A 23,180-nucleotide genomic window follows, 5' to 3' on the forward strand; every position below is an offset into this window, starting at 1 on the left:
GTGTGAATGACACTTAGAGGAGAAAAAGGTTTCCAACTTAAAAGGGTGAGACCAACCCCCTCCCCCTCCCCCTCCCAAAAAAAAAAAAAAAAGAAATAAACAACTTCACGTTGTGGAGAAGGAACTTGCTGACCTAAAGAAGAGAATGAAGGGGCCTTTGTTTTCAGGCCTGAATCAATCATTGACTCAACCTATCATAACAAACAAGGTTCCCCCAGAAAGGTTTTGCATATATACCAGCCAATAAGCTCTATGATGGAATTACTTGTTGAGTTTGTTACTGAGAGTGTTTTAATAATGAATGCATGCTTTATGCAAAATTTTAATGTTCTCCATAATGATGATCTCATAATGTTCTTATATCTCCCGAGCATAAGTTGAGGTTGTTTTGATAGGATGTGTCGAGGTTGGTTTGACAATGAAAAGCTCAAGAAACCTCTTATAGGCTTATCTATTAATATGTCTTATCTATTAATGTTTTCATATGTGTTGAGATTATTTTATTGATATTCTTCTCTATAAGGTTTCAAGAATATCTTAAGTATCCACAATGCATGAGTGTTGTGTGGATCTTATGGTACATAGAATAAACATGAATTAGGATTAAGATAATATCCCAAGTGCTCAAAAATATGTATTGTTTAAGTAACAAATCAAGTCTAGGAGATAGCATTTCTCAAGGTCAATGTAATGTATTCCATATACATTCTTGATATTTAAGTAAATGATCTTATACTCAAGTAATAATACTTGAACGTTGATTCATAAGAGTTTAAAATGTTTGTTTGATATTCAGTATCAAATTCTTAAGATTTTCAATGTTTTGAAATTTAATGGATGAATGTTTGAAAAAATTAAACGATGAATGTTTGTTTTTTGGAAAGCAAATCATTCAAATGCTTGATAGATTTAGAGGTTTTTGAATCAAGTTTTAAGTGGCAAATTCTTAAGTAGATAATTAAGTTTGTTGAAGGTGTCAAAAATCTTAAGGTTGGCAATCCAGTGATGTTTAATCACTCTAGTAGAGCTAGAATGAAATTGAGTAATAATGTTCAAGAATAATAGTTATATCTATCTTTCAATAACTAATCGAGTACTAAATATTTGTAACTAATAAGATGCTTTGTCTTAGTCAAGTAATGGGTAAGTTATTTAACTTATGTATGATTTTAATCGAGAGAATATGAATGTAGAAATCATTTCACACATATAGCTATATACTTGTGATATATGTTGTGTATCAGAGTATCTCATTATCCATCTCGAGTAGAGCTTTCTAAGTAATTGAGTGAATGCAATGAGAAAGTTAGTTTTAACCAACTTTTATCATCACTCGAGTAGTTGTTTGATAGTATTCGAGTAGATATATGTTTGGGTTTACTATATTCGAGTATCTCAATAGGCATTGTAAGGCCTAATTGAGTGCATGCTTGTTAATCTCAAATGTCTTTTTCAATTTTCAATCAAGTGATTAACATTATATTCAAGTTGATCAGAATAGCAATCAAGTGACAAAAGTGAGCTTAAAATCAAGTCTATGTGTTTAATCAATTAAAAAAATCTTTCAATTGAGTGGGAATAAGGTTGCATGAAGTCAGGTCTCTGTACCTTGATAGTAATTGACTAGGAGGTATGCTCAATTGAGTATTTTTCTTTTCCCAGTCGAATAAATTCATGTCGAGTAGATTATGTTGAATATAGATGATGCTTCGTATTTTCCTTGTAATCGACTGATATATTCTTTATTTGATAAAGTGATTGTGTTAAAGAATATTCTTTATTTGATATATCTTCTAAAGTCAAAGGTGATAAGTTATCAATGATATATCTTTATTTATGTTAGAAAATGGCCTGACTCCAGCATCAAATGTGGTTGGATTGAGTATCTAAGGTGGTTGAAGTATTAGAGTAAAAATAGCTTTGTAATTAAGTAATAAGTGTTCCAAATGAGTGAAAAGCATCAAACATAGTGTTATTCTCTATTTTTGGAAAAATACTCAAGTTGGAGAAATGTATAATCGAGTGATGCTATGTATACTTCAGTATTAAAAATGTGCAATCGAGTGAGAAAAAGGTCCACTCGATTGGATGATTGATCCACTTGAGTATTAAAATTGGTTTTTGTTTTTGCAAAAGTAATTAACTATCATAATCTACCAATCGATTGGATGATTGATCCACTCAAGTATCTCAAGTCCCCACTCAAGTGACAATGCTATGGAGAATTGGGGGTTTCCGTGGCAGAATTCACATACCCAAAAGGTGACTTTGTCCCCAGAGACGGTGAGAAAGAAGCTAGCTGAGAAGTCCTTGTCTTGATCCCCAAATTAGCTAGTAATTTCGGAGATTGAACGGAGGAAAGAATGAGCAAATCTAGATCTTCAACTGTGATTTGAATAGAACCATTCCGGGGTGAGGGCGAGAAGCGAGGCAGCAACCAGAATGGAGAAAGAGGTGAGGCGATGCATTGACGGTGAGATAGGCGGCGATGGTGGCAGAACACCCCTGCAAGGGGCAACGTGGGTCTCTCTCTAGCTGCTCCAAAATCCAAACCTTCAGCAACTTTCATATGCAATTCTAGGGTTTGCAACTTAATATTATTTATATTATATAAATTATAAATTAATTTCACATACATCCCTATATTTTTTAAAATTACAGTTTACCCCACGTTTTCATTTCCTAACTTTTTTGAAAAATGTCGTTTTCGCGTTTTCATTTCGTATCAGAAACGTTTCCCGTTTCCGTGCAACCTAGCTAAAAAGTACATAGTTTCGATTCTAATCATTACAAAAAGGCCTTTTAAACATTCTTTAAAAGTAAATTATATATATCTAACCATTGGAAACAAAAAGAATAGAATAAATTTTGCAAATGTTGCAGGTTTAACTCAATAGACAAAAAGGCTAATAGTTAGGAAGAAAGAAAAACTATAAAAGGTAGATGGGATTCAAGAAGAATGTTGTTGATACTGAGCTTATTTTCTACCATCATTCTTGAGAAAAGAAAGTCTTAAGAGAATACATCTTATGTTAGAAAAAGAAAGGAAATGTGCCTCAAATTCCTATTCTTAAATCTCTGTATATTGTGAGTTTCCATTATAAGCTTCTATTGAATTTTTAAACCTTTGCTTCTTATAAGCTACTTGTGGTTACGCTTGATCCTTAAAAAGACAAGAGGTTTTGCCTGATCCTTGAAATGGTAGTAGTTTCAGTTGATCATTGAAAACTATTGTAAAGTGGTTATAACTAACCCCAAATAAAAAGCTATTTAGTGAATTAGTTAAAATCTTTGGCGAGGAGGTAAGGTAGCTGATGTAGGCAGTAGGCTAAACCACTCTAAAAATATTGTGTGCTACATTCCTCTACTTTTATTTTTTTTTAGCACATCACATTTCAACAAGGATCAATCTCTTGCATTATTGCTTGTGTTGTGTTTGTTATACACATTTCATTTATTTCTACACTCAAAGAAATTGTCTTCAAAGACCCAAAAGGTTGAACTACTTCGTATATTCACGTGCATTGAATTTTCTATAAACTCATCATATACTATTTTCTATCATATTTAACATTTGGAAATAGCTTTGATTAGGAATCAAAGATTTAGAAAGTCCAAACATCTTTTGTATAAAAAGTTTCTTCAAATTGAAAAAGGTATAAATGCACCCAATTCACCCCCTCTTGGGTGTACATTTTTCTTACACGACACCGACAATGTGGAGATCTTCTCCTTCCACATGCTCGTCCAAACCACCCATGCCATGTGGTGCAGGGACTTGTCGACTACACTAGAGGGGCACACACAAGCATGGTACTCAAACCTTTCTCATAACTCGATCTCTAACTTTGAGTATATGAAGACTTGCTTCCAAGCTACTATGCACCTTGAACTATCATCACAAGTCCTTAATAGCCTTAGTTGATGTTAAGCAAAACCAAAAGGAGTCATTAAAGGATTTTGTAGCTCAATTTAATGAATAAGCATTAAGCATTGAAGACTTTAACTAGATGATTGCTATAGTGGCAATCCAAAATGGCCTTAAGGTAGGCCCTTCTCCTTAGTCCTTGGTAAAAATACCTTTAAGGACTTCCACTAAGATCCTTGGCTAGGTAGATAGGTATAATAATCTTGAGGACTAACAAGTGTGAAGAAGGTCGAGCAACCTAATAAAACCGAAAGACATCCCAAGTTACCAATTGAGCCAAGTATAAATGAATGCAAGGTAAGACCCTAGGATAGATTAGGTCTAGCCAATACCTAGAAGAGTGTGATCCATTTCACTCCACTGAATAATAGAAGATAAGAACTACATTCAAAGGCCTTACCCAGTGAAGGCACCAACCCACAAAAGGAATCAAAATATGTACTGTTAGTTCCACCAAGATCATGGACATGAGATGAGGAATGCCAACAACTTAGGGAATAGATACACGAGCTGATCAATTAGGGTTTCCTTAGTAATTTTGTGGCTAAGAAGAGTGATTGCTCATGAGAGTGGAACAATGCAATGGGATTGGGAGGAGTACCTTTTGAACCCAACATCATTACCAAAATAAAGCTATAACCCCAACCTCCCCAAGGAGGAAGAGAAGGGAAAAAACCATTAAATGAGCCTCAACAACCATTGATTTATTATACACTAGCCATAAGATTTATGCCTATGGCTATTAAGAGAAGCTCTAATGTTTATTGCACCCATCAAATAGGTTCCAAGAGATCGCACACAGGTGAACTAATCTCTTCTATGGTTAAAGACTTGTCAAGCTATCCCAGCTACAACCCACCTTATTTTTTTGGCTATGTTGGAGAAGTGGGAACTCGGGTAAATTTTGGTAAACCCTTGGAAATCCTCCAAGATCTTGTACAAGAAGTCTTTCCTAGGCACGTGTTATAAAATGGAGTAGCTTAAGCCAACATGAGTCCTATTGGTTGGATATGACAAGGAGGTTGTCCATGCTGAAAGACTCATTTAGTTGCCCTTTATGATTGGTAGAGGCTCTAGAAAGGTACAAGAGATTCTACACTTCTTGGTGATCGATGTCTCCTTAACCTATAACATGATATCGGATGATCAAGACTAGGTGTCTTACTAGTTGTGTCGAGCACCCATCACACGGTGATGAAATTTTATACCTTTGAGGGATTGGAGAATTAAAGGGAGATTATCAAGTAGCTTGACAGTGTTATGTGCCTCTCTTTACCCTTTATAAGACTAAGCTTGAATAGGGACACAACCTAGAATTGAGGCTAGCAGTGAACAAGGAACTTAGGTAAAGGTCAAACCCGGAGCCCATGAAAACCCTCGAGGCACTATAATAACACGAGGTAGTCACTAATTTCATCCTTAAAAAGATTAAAAAAGCCTAAGATAACTTAACATGTTGATAAGATGGTGAAGATACCACTAAAGAAAGGGAAACTCAATTGAGTTTTTAAAATCAATGTTGTATAGATTAAGATTATCTCTTTTCTCTACTGGTATGAAGATATCTTTTCTTAGTTAACTCAAGACATGCTGAGGATAAACCCTAGCATCATTACTCATTTGCTCGAGGTCAAGCTATGTAACCAACTGGTGAAACAAAATAAGAGTGAGTTTTCCCTAGGAAGAGCTAAGGTAATAGAAGAGAAAGTAGAGAAGATGGTATCTTAGTACATTTGAGAAGTGGACTACCCAGATTGGTTCGCGAATGTGGTTTTAGTGTCTAAAGGGTTAAGAAAAATAGAGGCTTTGTGTAGACTTGTTTGACTTGAATAAGGCATGATCCAAGGATAGCTACCCTCTATTGAGAATCGACTCCCTAATTAACTACACAACTAGATGCCAGCTAATAAGTTTTTTAGACGTATTCCAGGGATTAAGGATCACTCTTAACCATTATAAAAATTTAGGGATAACCCTAGATAATGGAAAGGATCATCTTGAGCTAAACAAGTAAAGGATTGTTTGACTTGAATAAGGCATGATCCAAGGATAGCTACCCTCTATTGAGAATCGACTCCCTAATTAACTACATAACTAGATGCCAGCTAATAAGTTTTTTAGACGTATTCTAGGGATTAAGGATCACTCTTAACCATTATAAAAATTTAGGGATAACCCTAGATAATGGAAAGGATCATCTTGAGCCAAACAAGTAAAGGATTAAGGAGCACCTTGAACCATGATGAAGATTTAGGGATGTAACACCCCCTCTCTCGAGATACCCTAATCCCCGGGCAACTTGGAAGAAAGAGCGTTATGTATCAAGAAAAGAATCGACAACCATCGACATACGAATAATATATCTACACATCATGTGTAAGCCACTGAACCCAAAATGTAAATGGAAAACTTTTAGGGATTACAACCCAATTCTACATTAGGTTACATGTTATAAGATAAAACCTACACAATTTTTAGCCACATATTTTCCCAAGACCTTTGATTTGAGAGTAGACTCGCGCATACATCTTACTGCCATCCATCTTGCTCGACCTCTTACCAGCTATTATTTTACTTTACCTGGAATGGTGAAGAGTATAAGGTGAGCTACAAAGCTCAGCAAGTATAAGAAATAGGAAGGAAAAACATAGCAGATAGTAATATGACAGGGGTAAGGTGAGTGGTATCTGAAAAGCGTCTAGATGTGGAGGATAGATTATAACACATGGACTACACACCCACACATGATAATAATGTCATGCATAACACACAGGAAAGACGGTAAACACATAACTGGCCAACGGCCTCACAAAACAATATAAAATCCATCAAAATACATACCGGCCTATATCTGATACCTACAGCCAAAGAATCTGTGATAATCTGTGGACCATAGGTCCTATCTCATATACTCGACTATAACCATAAATATATATAATCTCGCCCAGGGTCGTCACCTCTGAGTGCGCCCCTCAGTCGTCACCGCAAGAGTGTAACCGCAGTCAGGTCAGTGCCTACTGGTTTTGGGAGATATATCCCGGCGATACACAATGCAGCGCGTATCATCTGCCCATTTCTTCCATGCAAATGCAATGCAACAACTTGGTGGCCACACTCAATGCTCATGTAACAGTAAATGTCCATGCTTCATGAGAACACATGTAATGAGACGTTAATGTTCACACATAACAACATGCCCATGATCCACAATTACCACACCTTCAAAGCATGTCATGACAAGGAGTAACATTCTTAATGGCCATTATTCTCATCTCATAATCATGGACATCACAATGATTGAATAGCACCAGAAGTAATGAAAATTCACACTCAATTCACAAGAATACAAAAAGTAAAGAAGAATATCTTTGGGCTTGCGAAGCAGCAAAAGGGCTCTAAATATACAGGTCACGGCTATGAGTAATATTTGAATTTAAACATTTTCCTATTTTATGTCGTGATCATTATTGACAGTAAATCACTCTGAGAATATGGAAGACTTTACTCTTAGGCTTCAGGAGTAAAATAGAGTAAATTGTTAAATGTCTGAAGTGTTGGCAGGACATGGGGAAGGGACAAGCTTCCCATGTAAAATCTTAACAAATTCACCATTCCTTAAGAAAAGTGGAGAAGAACAAGCCCCACATAGCTATCAAAACATTCCCCCAAGTTATAATCCATTAACCCATAAAAATCAATCGTATGACTCACCCATCTGTTTATGTAGTTGCTTTTATTTATTTCCCCTGTATTCAACCTTAACAATACCTTTAAGTTCCTAAACCACTCTCACAGTACTCTTCTTTCCACCCCAATGTGCATTTATCAAGGTTCTATCAAAATCCCTAAAACCCAATACCACATTTACAGTTAATTACAATTCAAAAGATAGGAGGTAAGGAAGAGAACTTGCCTTTTTAAGCTTCCTGTGACGCTTGATAGCATCTAGAGACCTCTTGGATGGTAGTATTTGACGTGAGGTTGGAGAAGAGGATGAGGGTTTTCAAAGAAGAAGAAACTTTCGAGAGAAGTTTTGGGTTGCTCGATTGAGGCGTTGGCATTTTTCTCCAAAATTTCTCTCTTTTATATTTTCTCCAAGAGTGATACTTATCCATCTGATTATTTTCATAATTTCTCTAAAATTTCTTTCTTATGTCATAATTCTAGAATTTTCTATGACTTTCCAAAGTTAACGATGACTCAGAATGTATATATATATATATATGTATCACTGAGAGGGATATCCGAATGTGTTATGAGGCATTCAAATGATAAGGAGTTAAAATTCAAAAGATGCAAGAGTCATTCGAATGTATCCTAGGCCATTCGGATGTCTTTCTTAAAGATATAAGGTCCCATGCAAAGAGATTCGGATGATATGGCGTGTATTCGAATGTCATTCGAATGAGGCAGGGGGACATTCGGATGAATTTTAAATAGTAACTTGAATTACTGAAGGAATTGGAAGCTCATTCTAATGCAACAGCGCCCTTATTCGGATGAATTTTTCAATTTTCGCTGGGCTCATTCGAATGTGGGGGTTTAATTTACAAAATTGAATTCTGGACAACTTCGACACTTGTTCGAACTTTGGCCATAACTCTCTCGTCCGAACTCCGATTGAGGAGATTCAAGATGCTATGGAACTAAAAAAGAAATATCTACAACTTTTATGTTTTGAGTTTTGATAGATTCAAACTAAAACGTGGTCAAAATCAGGTTACAAAGAGAATATGCACACAGGAATATAGGCCATTCGAATTGCTTGGCTCCTCATTCGAATGCTCCACTCTCCATTCGAATGGCTCCCTATAGCATTCGAATCTCTCCACTAAAACTCACAAAAATCATCCGAATGAAACCCAAGACTCACACATTCGAATGCCTAAGCTCTCATTCAAATATCCTAGCCTATATTCGGATACTAAGCTACAATTTTCACATATACTCATTTCCAACACAAAAAATCTAACTTAATCACTTAGCTTACACACTTCACCTTTATCCAACACTTAGCAAATTATCACCAAAACAACATATTAAGCACCAAGACTATTCAACTCAATCCTTCAAACATGACACAAGAATATCTAAATTCGAGTCGTTATAAGGGATAACCCTAGATAATCAAAGCAACCATTTTGAGCCTTCAAGGTAGCTTGGGGAAAACATGAACAATTTTAAGATTCAGGACCACCCTAAACCCTTATTGTAACACCTTGCTCTCTAGGTGTGTGATGGCTTAGGGAATTTGGGATTGTTTAATAATTATACTTGGCATGAAAGTTTTCTAAAATTTAATTTTTACCCCCTTAACATAAGGTATTTGCTTGCACCCAGATCCTTTGGAAAATTGCATTTTCACCCTAAAACTTTTGATGAATTATATTAATACCGTAATTTTCAAAATACACTTTGGATAATAATCCAAATTATCAAAATGCCCTTAACCATTTTTTTTTTCTTTTTTGAAAAATCTCCACATCCTTTTATTTTTGAATTTTTATTAAACTCTTAGGTATTACACTTATGAAAATCTAGGGATAACCTTGGATAATCAAAGGAACCATGCTGGCCCTTCAAAGTAGCTCGGGGACCGTATAAATGTGTTAAGTAATCCATTAAGTTGTTAAAGTTTTGATTTGATGAAGAAATAATAATTTTTTGTTAAGTAATGATGATCAAAATAGTGTATTAAGCTTAATGAATGATTGTAAAAATAATCGAGTAATATATAAAGATCAATCGAGTAAGTCAAGGTTCTTAATCGAGTACAAATATGTGTTACTCGAGTTATAAAGTAATATCTCATATTAGGTTAGTAAGTTGGTTCTCTTAATTGAGTAAACGACCCCATCTAATCGAATAATTCTGCGATCTAATTCTTGTATTAGAGTAAAAATCTTTTATACTCGAGTATTTCTCTTGTTAAGAAAAGCCTCAAATCTAATTCAAAGTAGGTATGCCATTTTAATCGAGTATATCCTATTTATAATCGAGTAGACATAAGCTATAAAATAGATAATCAATTACAAATCTTTGTGTATTCGAGTAAAGGTCAAATGTACGTGACTAAATAAGGCTTTGTATTTAAGTAGTTAATACAAGTTTCTAGCAATACAAAATTAATCGAGTATTTAGTCATTGTAATTGAGTATATATCCTCCATAAATTTGTCAAGTTTTCGGATCATTCTTGTAATCGAGTACTTGACATGTTAAAATAGATTTTTAGTAATGATTCATGTTTACTCAAGTGATTTATTTTTTTAATCAAGTAGATATCTAGCAAAAATATGCTAAGTCTCTGGACCATTAATTCAATTGAGTACTAAAAATCTTAATCGAGTAAAGATCTTAGTATATTCAAGTAAATATAGTTTTTTAATTGAGTATATATTGAATTTTTCTGTGTCAAAAATTTAATTGAGTAAAAGGCAGTTAGTAATCGAGTAAGTCATAAAAATAGTCGAATACAAAACATCTATACTTGAGTAAAGATTAAACTTAGTCGATTAAAGCCCCACTTTGTACTCGAGTAATACTTGGTAGAATTTGAAAAATATAGTTGTTACAGAGCATTAAATATGATATATTTTTAATTTTCAATGTTATAGAGATAAAAAGTAGCAGTTAAGACACAAAAAGAACATTCTCTCACCTTGATGGATAGCTTAGCAGTAGAAGCATTAAGTGACAAAACACTATTTAAAAGAGCTGAAGTCTGAAGAACAGAAGTATGTTGTGAAATTGAAAAGACCATATTCTCTCGAGATTTCAAAGTTTCAAAGAAGTGCCTTACTACTTACATCCTTCAAAAGGAATAAAGATTAAGCTTAAATCTTCCAATCCTTCTATCTCTTTGTAAAACCAAGAGAAGTACTTATATTTCAGTATCACCTTATACCTTCTCTTGTATTTCTTATTCACATGTCATTGTGATCTTGTAAAGGTTAGGACTAATCCTAGTAAAGGGCATTGGTTGTGGCTGATCATATTTAAAAAGCCACTGGCTGTAAAGGTTTGTAGTTGATCCTATTTCAAAAGCTACCCAAGTAAGTTGGTTGGACAAAATCCTTGGTGAGGAGTCAAGCTAGTGGAGTAGGCATAACCGAACCACTATATATCTTGCATGCTACATTGTTTTAGTTTCTTTTTACTTTAATGCTTCAAGTTATTTATTTTTTAAAGGGTTAAAAAGTTTAATTTAACTCCATCTTAAGCTAACAAAGTTTTAAAGAATGAAAAATTAGGCATTATGGGGAGGGTAACCTGATCAATTGGATTGACCCCCATTTGATCACTAAATGGTTGATAATCAATCGTAAGTCTTTCACCTTACTTGATATAAGGTAAGAAAGGCTGAAAATTAAAAGGACAAGTAGAGGTCTTAAGGTGTTCACCTCTATTAAGTGTTAAGGTAGGATAACCTTTGGAACTCTTATTTTTTACTCTTCCACTTCGACTAAAGGTCGAACCAAAGGGGTTATAAGACACCTAGCCTAAGGGAGAGATAAAGAAAAGAATGAAATCAAAAAGTGGAATAAGAGGACTAAAACAAGCCACATAACGATTAGGAAAAATTCTTCATTTGATTAAAATAATAAAAAAGGGCTAAGTAGTACAAAGTTTTTTTTTTTTTTTTTTTTTTTTACAAAGGAGAAAAAAAAAGGGTACAAGTCAATCCTAGTTACTTCATGTAACATGTTGCTAGGCATTGGGGTGAGATGGAGGGTTTTTGGCTAGAGCTACACCTTCCTTATCCTTTTCCTCAGCATCCTCTACTAATCCTTGCATTTTGGCAGTTATTGCCTCAATCGTGCTAGTAAAGGAAAAGTTCATATTAGCGAAGGCTTGGTTTACCTATTTCAAATGCTTGGCGAACCCATTTTTCCAAACCTCCTAACATTACTCTTGAAGGAAATCCTCTACCTCTAGATGTGTTCTAGGGTTGGCTAACTTGGCTTTCAAGCCTTGGTTTTAGGTATGTAGCTTGGCATTCTCAACCTTGAACAAGCTGAGTTGTTCTTTCAATCATTGCTTTCTAGCATTCAACTTTTGAAGCTCAACCTCTAGGTTGGCAATGCGGTTTGAACCAATCTAGAAGGATTTATTTTTGGCTTATAGAGCCTTCTCATATTTTTCTAAGAGGTAAGCTTTCTTGAGTATCCTTTTAAGGAATGAAACCATTTGATGGGATAAATCGAATATGAGGGTTATGCTTTGTAAACCATAAAACAATCAATAGTTGTCGAGTATTCAAGATAATTTCAAAAGTTTGAGAAGATGAGGGAGGACTACATGGGCCTGATGTTTGCATAGAGAAGCCTCCAAGACTTTGATCGGAAGATCTTTGATGGTTGTTTGGTCAATGAGGGTGGGTAACTTGTGAACGAGCTGCCTAGTGACATTGCTTTGATTGTTGAGATTGCTTTCTTGCTCCCCTTACTTTGGAACATAAAGGTGCTTGGGGTTGCTTGTCCAATTGAGTTAGAGAGTTGGGAGTAACAATGGGTAATTTACCTAGAGAAGACTTGGCTACCATTGCCTTGGAAGTAGGTGGCTTAATGGTGGACCATGCCTTCTTTGCGGTTGGAACCACCTCACCTTACTTTCAAGCTCTATGTCTTTTATTGTTTGTATCCTACTACTTATATTTTTTTTCTCTCCCCAAAACCACGTGTCGGTCACCATTTGCTTTGCATTAACAAAAGACAAGAAAGTTATCTTGGCTAGTTAACTATCTAAGGAAAAGTCACATGTTCCAAGGCACAAACCCTTGGTAATACCCCAAGGAAAAGGGTTCGTGTAATACCTGAAATTTTATATCAAAAGTATTTTAGAAATCTTTTGGGTCTAAATGCAGTTTACATACTTTCGGGCCAATGTGTAAATTTCAAAACATGAACAAAAAGGTAAGTGACCTCACCAAAACGAAACTTGGAGGGTAAAAATGTCCAAAGAGTTAGGGGTTCTCAAAAATAAAGAGACTCGAGGAAATTTAGGATCAAATGCACGATTAAGGGCATTCGGACCAAAGTGCAGAATCTAGAATTTGATCGAGGGTGGTCAAAATGAGGTTTTTCCTAAACTTTCGGGGGGTGTATCAAGACATCCTAAACTTATGGGGTCTTATGGAATAAGTGGAAAACCCAGGATTTGAGAGGTAAGGGCAGAAATGTGAAATATCAGAAGTTAAGGGATGAAAATGCAAATAACAAAAAATAGGTGTGAAACTTGCAAATCATCGGCAAACTTTACGACAGCTGTCGGCGAGGCTTCCAAGGGGGTCATGTTTGCTTTCCAGGCCATCATGACTCGTTTGGGCAAGTGTATTGGTCGGGATCGACGGTGAGATGATGGGAAACCAATTTAAAAAAAAAATCAAAAAATTGGCCAGAATTTTAAAGGATTTTTCATCGTTGTTTAGCTCGATTCGAGGCTTGTAATGATTAGATTCGAAGCTTAGGGTATAGGAAAGCTTATGTATGGTTAAAATTTTGGTGAAAAAAGGTATAAATAGGGTTCAAAGGGTTGAGGGTTTCATTTAAAATCGAAGGCAAATAGGGAAGTTTTAGCAAGAATTGAGCATTGAGAGCATAGGGCTTTTGTTCCTTGAGTTCTTAGGAGCATTTCTGGAGAATTTGGGAGATTTTGGCATAGGTTTTAAGGGGTTTCAGAGAGTTGGTGGGAAAATTGGGTTTCGCCGGAGCTGACCCTGTAAGCAACCGTTTGAGGCTTTTCCGGTGAGGTTTTCAAGCAACACAGGGTATTCATAAGACCGAATTGAAGAGAGCTATAAGGTGGTAGGATCGGATTTGTCATTGGAGCAAAGTTGCAGTCGCCGTCACCGGAGAAGAAGATTGGAGAAGACAAGGCGCGTGTGTTGCACGCGCGGATTCCACTCACAGGCTACTGTCTTGGCATGTGAGGTACGAGAATATTCTGGAATTAATTTTAAAATTTCTAGAAAATTATTTTAGGAATATTTGTGGAAAAATATTTGGTAAAAATAGGTGTTATATATTTATTACACATTTTCAAAGAGAAGGAAAAATAGAGAAAAAAATAAGAAAAATTGAGGAAATTATGGAAGAAATTAGAAAAACCATAAATATTGATTTCCTTGGATAATTACTGGCCAGGAAAAGATCATTATAAGTGTTGGGATTTTACACTCTATTCAAGGTCGACACATTTTTTGAGGAATATGCCGAATTACTGTCTAAGGTGAGTGAGCAGTCTTTCAAAACCTAGTGTGATTTATGCGGGTGGTTCAGCTCGAGGTTTGCTTTATGGTTTCACCTCAAGGTGGTTGATTTTTATGTGGTTATGTTGTCTATTTGTTTATAAGCATATTGTGCATATCAAGTTATTTTTATGAGATGCATCAACTGGATATGATTGTGAATATGCATGGCGTGTGAGTCTTTCATGACATTGTTATATTAAAATCATGTCTTAGTCCGGTGAGACGGGATGAGGGCTTTTTGAGAATGGGGCAAGGTTAATCTCCGTTGTTCGGGTGACGAGATGATGTGCACCTTAAGGTTAAGTATGTTGCTGCAAGGTCAATTCCAATGGTGTGATGTGGAATGGATTTTTCACGGGAGGTTGAGTATGTCAGGGAGATTTCTCAAGGTTGACGTGTCGTATTATTTTGTATATGTCATGCTTATGTTCATTCATGCATTCTATAAAATTGCTTATGTGCCATCACTTAGATGATTCAACATCTAATATGAGTTATGCCCCTAGAATATTCAAATGTTCCAGACGAGGATCGCAATAGGGATGATGCATGATCGGATAGAGTTGAGGAAGTACGAGCGTGTTAGATGATATTTATGTTTTCTTTTAGTTATGTAATCCTTATTTTGCTTGGAAGACGATTTGTATGAACGGTTGTAATATCCTATGATATCAAGTTTAGTTATTTCCGTTGCGTGAGATTATGCCTTGTTTAGCTTAGATCTATTGGTCTTAATAATACAAAGGCTGGACTGGGGTTCTGGGATTTTGTTAGCATGTGAAGATTGTTCTTTGGAAACATTGCGCGTGAATGGATCTTATGTATTGACGAAAATCCCTATAACTCCTTATAGTGGCATACCCGGCAAGGCGGGGTGTTACAGTTCGGTTGCTTAAGAGCTTTTAAGCACTTACATGCTTCAACCCATTAAGCTTTTCAACACTTTCTATGTTTTGCTTGACAATCCTATGGTTGAAGGATTGGTCTAGTTCCTAACTCCATCGAGTAGGGACATTGAATTTGGGTCATTGTTGGTTCGTCCCAATGAAAAAGTACCTCTCTTTCTTTTCTTCATTGAGGAGGGGTCAACTACGATGAGTTTTCTCTGAGGGATGGCTAGGAAAGAGAACCTATACTCAATCTTGTTAATGGCGGACACTCAAAACATTTTACCAAAAAGCTGAGCACTAAGAGTTATCCATCTAGCTCGGTAACAAAGAATGAAGGAAACCAAGTTCCTCTACCCATTTAGCTCTACAATAAAGAATGAGGGAAACTAAGTTCCTCTACCTATTAAGAGAGTTGGGAAGGGTACAAATCAAGTGCAAAGAAGACATGAGCCATGGACATGGCTAAAGGGAGTCAGAACCTAGCTTGCAATGTGTTCTCATACATTGTTAGACTACCCCCAAAAGCTTGGGGGCCCTTAATCTCTTGGGGTACTCTACAAATAACCTTGTTGGGGAAGGTAATACTTTTTCACCAAGGCCTTTATGTCCCCCTCAGTCATGACTGAGCAAGCTTGAGTTAGATCCTTTTGTAAAGTAGCCAGTTTGGATATTTTATCCTCACCACTTGCTCAATTAGACATGCCTAGCTAAAAAATTTGTGGTGCCCAACTTAGTCAGGTAAGAAGACATCTCCCTTTTTAAGTCATCCACCTTGGGTCTTTTTAAAGGTTAATTGGAAGAATCAGAAAACGAGTCAGACCAGAAGACGAGTTAGACCAAGTGCCCAAGAAGAAGGCGACAAATAACCAAACAAAAAAAGCAAAGAAAATAATGAGAGAAATTAATTGAGCTGAACCGCATAGAAACTTTTTGCATGCTAAACAATTGAGAACTATCTAGGAATTAGGAGAAGAAAAGTAAAACATTTTTAGGGTAGGGAAGGGTCTTATATAGGTTGCAATTGTTCTAAATTTAGGTGGTCCAAAAGAAGGCACCACTATGACTTTAAGTTGAAAAATACCACATGAGGGCGCAAGCTGCCAAAATGCGACTCCAAGTATTAATTGAGTAGTCATTGGAAGAAGAGAAACTATAACATTGAATGCCAAGCTTAGGATTATCAAATTGTGTTACTCCTCGAATCAAATAAGATAGGTTAGTTCACGGAGTGATAGGTAAGCTATGCGAGAACACCTGAAAGGTTGAAATTACTAAACTACCCTTGAAAGGGATGAATTACAACTTGTCACATGTCACCAGCCTAAGTAATAAGGCATTGACACATGTACCGTTAGCCAAGAAATGGCAAGATTAAACTCCCAAATCTCAATCCTAGAGAAGAGATAAGTCCACAAGATTTGACTTTCATATCTCAAATTTAGAAAATTTGACATTTATCTAAGAGATTTGTTAGGCCAAATTCTTTGTTAGCTCAAAATATTCAAACTTGGGAATCACAAAAATAACTCTAAATATCTTAACTCGCATCACCTATATAAGAGCTATGACCTAACACATAACTTATGGTGATTATTACATACTCGTTTCCACTAGCGGATTTAGGGGGGTAGGCACGAGCTTCAGCCCACTGAAGTCTAGCTGAAGCTCACCCTTTTCATCTCTTTGTCCTTTGCCCACTGCCCACATGCTCCTTAAATTCGCCTATGTGCGTTACCCATATCTTTTACTAACTTAAGTATCATAGACTAAATTAAGAAAATCAACCCTATTTTTTCTTGCAGGTACTCATATCAAGGTAGGATTTGGTGCTCTGTTCCATCTATGATCATGTATATTTTATATTTAATTTATTTGCGTGTGCAAGGAGAGTTTGCTATAATTTGTAAGGGTGTATAGCTTGCTTCAAGAAATGTTCCTGATTGAAATAGACTTGTAAAATTGAGGTTGTAGCTCCTATATCGAAGTTAAGTTCATATCTTCATAATTGAACTTTTAAACTTTTGCTTGAAGAGAAAAGATCTAAGGGCCTGTTTGATTGGCCATATTTTTCATGAAAAATGACTATTTTTCATGTAAATTTTAGTTTAGGTGGTGTTTAATTAGCTATATTTTCTAGGTAATACAAATTCCAACTTTGGTTACGTGATGCCCATTTTCTCACTTTTGATGGAAAACATTTTCCAAGAAATGAACTCATCTCTCATGACCGCTCATTCCTCGAGTCTTTCTTCCATTTGACGCCTAATCCTCGAGTTCCCCTTGTTCGTCGCCATCTTTGTTGAATACAAGCTCCGAGGATTCATCATCTTCATTTAAGGTAAGGTTTCCCTTTCCCCTAGAAGTAGATTTGGAGCGAAAGAGGGATAGAGGCAGTGACGAAGTGATGCAACGATAGAGGGACAAAGGCAGTGATAGAGTGAGTGAGAGAGAGAGGGGGCAAGCGAGCAAGCGAGAGAGAGCTACAGTGAACGGCGGTGGCGGCGATGGGGGAGGCAGTGAGAAGAAATGGGTTTGGGGGAGAGAGAGAGATGTGCAGCGAAGATAGTAGCGACGACGATGGCCGTTGCAACGGGCGATGGGGGGAGGCAGGAAGGAGAAGTGGGTTTGGGGGAGAGAGAGAGATGTGCAGCGAAGATGGTAGCGATGGCGATGGCCGTTGCAACCGGCGATGGGGGGAGGCAGGAAGGAGAAGTAGATTTGGGAGAGAGAGAGAGAGAGAGATGGATGAGGGAGGCAGGAAGGAGACGAGTGCGTTTGGAGAGAGAATTACATAGAAAAAAAAATTGTTGTCAAATACCTTCAATTGATAATTTTCATGTAAATAATTTCTAGACAATTAAATTGCCTAGAACTTATTTTCTTTTCATGTAAGTTTTATATTTGCAATCAAACGCACCCTAAGATATAAAATCAAAACTTTATAGAAATTGAGTTGTGTGATTGTGCTTTATTTTTTTGTACTTGCTTAATCATTTTATCAGCAAATCACATATCAAAATCAAACTTATTAACACCAAAGGTTTTTGAAAAAAAATCCTTGAACTTTTGTAAAATGCAATTCATTCTCCCTCTGAGAGTATTTTTAGGGTAAAATATTAAATCTCATAGGTACTCTCTCATATTTTCTCAAACGTTAGGAATAATTTTATAATTATCTTAAATCTCAAGATTATCATATGTAGTTTTCTCTTTCTCTTTTTTTTTTTTTTATGTTTTTGCAATTTACACTATATTTTATATACAAATATAAAACTAGTACTTGTACGCATCAGCGTGGGTCTTATGTTTGGCATTGAAAAAAATAAAAAAAGAATTTATTGTGAAAAATATATTTAGACGTAAAATATTGTAAAGCTTAAGAGGAGAGTCTAGAAGTGATTGTCGAGATATAAATAAATATATAGATGCCTCAAGTGGGGGGAGAGGGGGGACCTGGTTATGATACATGTTGATACATGTGTGGACATTTAACTCCTCGTATATAGGACATTTAACTCTTCATATATAGGTTAAGTGATCTGATGAATAATATATTGGTGTCAATCTAATGGATTATGAGTTCAATGCTCATCATATGTAAGAGTTAAAGGCTTAATCTGCGATTTATCTTTTTTAACATAATTAAAAATACAAATATCAAATACCACACAAATACAATTATCAAGTGCGAACATTTAATCTTTATAACAATCCCCCTCTTAACAAATGAATTTGTGTGTGCAATGCATCATAAATTACATCTTCAATCTCTTTCATCCACGCTTCATTTAAGGGACATGACATCATCGCCATCTCCGCGTCAAGGCCCTAAACTCAAAAAAGACTCATTATTTCACCATCTTTTTACTATTTGAAATTTGCTTTCCTATTTTTCAACTTCCGCACCTTCCAAACAGGACTTTAGCCTTTAGGCGACCGACGTCATATGCAATCAATCTCTATCTCTCCCCCTCTGGAATCTATTATTTATGGGCGTTTAATATACGGTATTCGTACGCTGTATTTATACTGTTATAAATACGGCGTATAAAACCCGGGAAGCCGGAACATAAAAAATGATAGATAATCAGCGTTTTCTGCTTATCTCCATTTCGGGGGAGTCTGCAGCCAATGCTCCCTCCTCTCGTTCTTCACCTCGTCTTCTTCTTCTTCTTTTTCTTATTCTCGTACTTCTCTCAATTTCTCTCAGATCCTCAAATCTCCCATTGTTCTAGTTTAGATCTGGCCCCTATTCTTCAGAACCCGGCTCGATTCGCGGGTTAGAGCTTCGGTTGGGACCATGAAACTGACCCAGAAGGATTCCGACAAGGTGATTTGGGATCAGATGAGAAGCCCATCGGGAACACCCATTGCCGTCGCGGCCTCCCCGAATCGGGCCCTGCCCAAGTTCATGGTCTGGATCATCCTCTTCGTCTCCGTCAGCTACGTCATCTACACTCTAAAGCTCGTCTCCTCCTCTTCCCGCTCCTGCGACGACGACCCCCTCTTCATCGCCACCAACAACCGCCTCGCTCTGCGCCTCTCGTTGCCCGTGAACGCCACGGAGCCCGCCCCCGATTCGGAGGAATCGACTGTCCGAAAGAATCTGGGTCAAACCCGAATCCACGACCCGACAGGCCTGGACCACATCGTGTTCGGCATTGCGGCGTCGGCCAAGCTCTGGGACCAGAGGAAGAACTACATCAAGCTGTGGTGGAAGCCGGGGCAAATGCGGGGCGTTGTGTGGCTGGACAGGCCGGTGGAGACCCAACCCGACGAGGACCTGCCCGAGGTCCGAATCTCGGGCAACACGACGCGGTTCAAGTACACGAACCGGCAGGGCCACCGGTCAGCGATTCGTATATCGCGGATCGTGTCGGAGACCTTCCGGCTGGGGATGGAGAACGTGCGGTGGTTCGTGATGGGCGACGACGACACCGTCTTCGTCACCGACAACCTGGTCAGGGTCCTCAACAAGTACGACCACAACCAGTACTACTACATTGGAAGCCTTTCGGAGAGCCACCTCCAGAACATCTATTTCTCGTACAACATGGCGTACGGCGGCGGCGGCTTCGCCATCAGCTACCCCTTGGCCAAAGCTCTGGAGAAAATGCAGGACCGGTGCATCCAGAGGTACCCGGGACTGTTCGCCTCCGACGATCGAATGCAGGCTTGTATGGCGGAACTCGGCGTCCCACTCACCAAAGAAGTGGGTTTCCACCAGGTTTGTTCATCGTCGACTCGCTCTCTGAACTCAGATAACTAGGGTTTTGTTACGGGTTTGCTATGTTTTGATTTTCCATTTTGGGCGTTTTATTTCTTTCATTTTTGTTGTGGTTTTGTCGCCTGGTTCCGCCGACGGTGCAGAGGAAACATCTCGACATTTTAATTGTTAATTATGGAATGGGAAAGGTGATCGGTTTAGACGCAGTCAAAGTAGTAGTACCAGTGGCAGCAGTTTTTAGCAGTAGTGATAAATAACAACAACAACAACAATAATAATAATAATAATAATGTTTTACCATGAAATGGAAAGTTGTAAAGTTTACTGGGCCCAATTGGGCCTATAAAAACTCTCAAGGCCAACAGATCCATGAGCTGTTGTCGTACGTGCAGTGTGGGGGTCCACTCTGACCCTGGGCAGGTGACTCTTGCTGGAGCGTGAAGGGCACGTGCTTCTAATGATTGATTGCCGACGAAATGTTTTGGTGTCCCCTTAATTGCAGGGAAATGAAAATCTTAAGAAGGTTCTGGTTAAATCGAACTGTAACTCTGTATTGTAAGCTTGGAGAATTTTGAGATTTATTTTTTTTTGAAATTAATAGGTATTATTATGAAATGCGTTCACTTCACTAGAACATGGGTGCTTTAGGTAGGCCTTTCATTGGTACATCTCCTTTGGTAATGAAATTTCCCTATTTGATTGCTACTTTCAGTATGATGTATATGGGAACCTCTTCGGGCTGCTGGCGGCGCACCCGGTGGCGCCATTGGTGTCGATGCACCATCTGGACGTGGTTGAGCCCATTTTCCCCAATGTGACGCGGGTTGAAGCCCTGCAGAGGTTTATAATTCCCATGAAGCTGGACTCAGCAGGCCTCATACAGCAATCCATTTGCTACGATAGCGAGAAGAAGTGGACCGTCTCTATCTCATGGGGTTTTGCGGTTCAAGTTTTCCGGGGCGTGCTGTCGCCCCGGGAAATCGAGATGCCTTCCAGGACCTTCTTGAATTGGTACAGAAGAGCCGATTACACGGCCTATGCGTTTAATACCCGGCCGGTAATGCGAAACACTTGCCAGAAGCCCTTTGTGTTCTACTTGTCAAAGGCGTGGTTGGATGCTTCCACGAACAGAACGGTGAGCCATTACGCTCGGCATCAGGTCCTCTATCCGGCGTGCAGATGGAAGATGCCGGATCCTGCAGACCTCGACAGGGTGGAGGTTTATAAGAAACCCGACCCTGATCTGTGGAATAGGGTGAGCGGTATCTCTTATTACTTCTCTGCTTTACTCTTCATGTCACTCTTGAGCATTGAGAATTACAAGTATATAACTTCATTATCATAAGTTAAAAAGAGTCGGAGTGGTTACATGAATTATATAGTATTTCAAACCAAGTAATAGAACTTGCTTCTTGGCAGTGGCTCAGTTCATTGCCCGCCCGCCCGTTGTTGAATTCTTTCTTGAGACTTAATTAGCTATTAGGTAGTTGTAATTAGCTAGCTTTATTATTAGGTTAAACTGAATCTGGGCTTGATTTTTCCATTTATATATATTTATTTTTTGGTTGGCAGTCTCCTCGGAGAAACTGCTGTAGGATCGTGAACTCGAAGAGGAAAAGCATGGCGGTGGAGGTGGGGATGTGCGGGGAAGGCGAGATCAGCGAGATAGTACAGGCAACGAAGAGTCGTGGGAGGTAGGGCAAGCAGCAGGCAGGCAGGCAGGCAGGCGTCGTTTATTGTGGTAGGTTTGATTCAGTTTTGTTGGGTGGTTCCCATTCTTAATTAGCTCTAATTATGATGATTTCTTAATTTGTTAATCCACGAGGCATCGCGTTCAGATCCCTTCCTCCCTTGCCAATCCGCGATGGCCAACCGGTCAATTGTTTAGCCACAATGTTGTTGTATGTATTATGTAAACAATGTGATAAGAAGTTACAATGTATTCTAAAAAGAGCGTTCCAGTACACGAGCACGGTTTGTTCTAAATAAGATTGGGTTGCGAGCATCGTGGGCAAAGGATGATGAGGCTTGGCGTGGCGTGGGACTGGGAGGTGTCGATGTTGGTGCTTTATTATTATTATTATTATAGGAAATGGTTGGTTTGGTAAAGAGTAGAGTTTACATGATGAGGCGGGTGATGCAGAGAGAGAGAGAGAGAGAGAGAGAGAGATGGCGTCCTTGCAATGCATCATGCAAATCTATCTTCAAGTGCCTAGTCATTGCCTCGGTGGTCTGTTTGTTTGGTTATGCGTCCCCATCCTTCCTTGTTCCACGTCCACTTCCACTTCCATCTTTTTGAGTCAAAAAGTCAATGTTTAAGCACCCTTCTTTTATTGTCTTGTTTTTAATTATTATTAATTAATTACACAATTTTCACAATTGGTTTTGCCTATGAGGAGGGCTAGTTATAAATGTCACTGTATAAAACACAACCGGAAAAAAAAAAAAAAAAATTCCATAGTAGGCTTGGGATTAAGGTGAGTTTGGATTTGATTACATCAAATTTGTTTGCTAAATTGATCCCATTAAAATTTTGGTTTGTATAAATAAAACACTTTAGACTCAATACTGCACCAAAGATTTAAGGGGATGTTTAGTACATGAGAAAATTTTAAATTTCTAATTGAGAATTTATATTTTTATATTTGGTATAATTTTTTTAAAAAAAAATTTATGAAATATTTTTAATTAACTTTTTTTACAAAAAGATTTTTATGGGATTGAGAATCTTGGATTCTCATATTTGGGAAAGTTTTTAAGAAATAAAAAGTGTATAACATCTCTTACTCTCTTATAATTTCATAATTTTTTTTTACGAATATCTTTGTCATAACTTATTTATTATAAATATATAAAATTATATATACAAACATATAAAATATGT

The 23,180-nt window shown here is 37.5% G+C and overlaps 1 protein-coding gene across 1 annotated transcript; it reads left to right on the plus strand.

The window, feature by feature from the left end:
* The first annotated feature begins 19,055 nt into the window (after nucleotides 1–19,055).
* On the plus strand, nucleotides 19,056–22,262 carry LOC127787222 (uncharacterized). The gene is made up of 3 exons (XM_052315160.1): nucleotides 19,056–20,296; nucleotides 21,009–21,551; nucleotides 21,869–22,262. Exons 1-3 carry the CDS (start codon nucleotides 19,370–19,372, stop codon nucleotides 21,992–21,994), a joined length of 1,596 nt encoding a protein of 531 aa, XP_052171120.1. The 5' UTR covers nucleotides 19,056–19,369; the 3' UTR covers nucleotides 21,995–22,262.
* The last annotated feature ends 918 nt before the right edge of the window (nucleotides 22,263–23,180 follow it).

Source organism: Diospyros lotus, chromosome 12 (assembly GCF_014633365.1).
Source record: "Diospyros lotus cultivar Yz01 chromosome 12, ASM1463336v1, whole genome shotgun sequence".
Taxonomy (NCBI): domain Eukaryota; kingdom Viridiplantae; phylum Streptophyta; class Magnoliopsida; order Ericales; family Ebenaceae; genus Diospyros; species Diospyros lotus.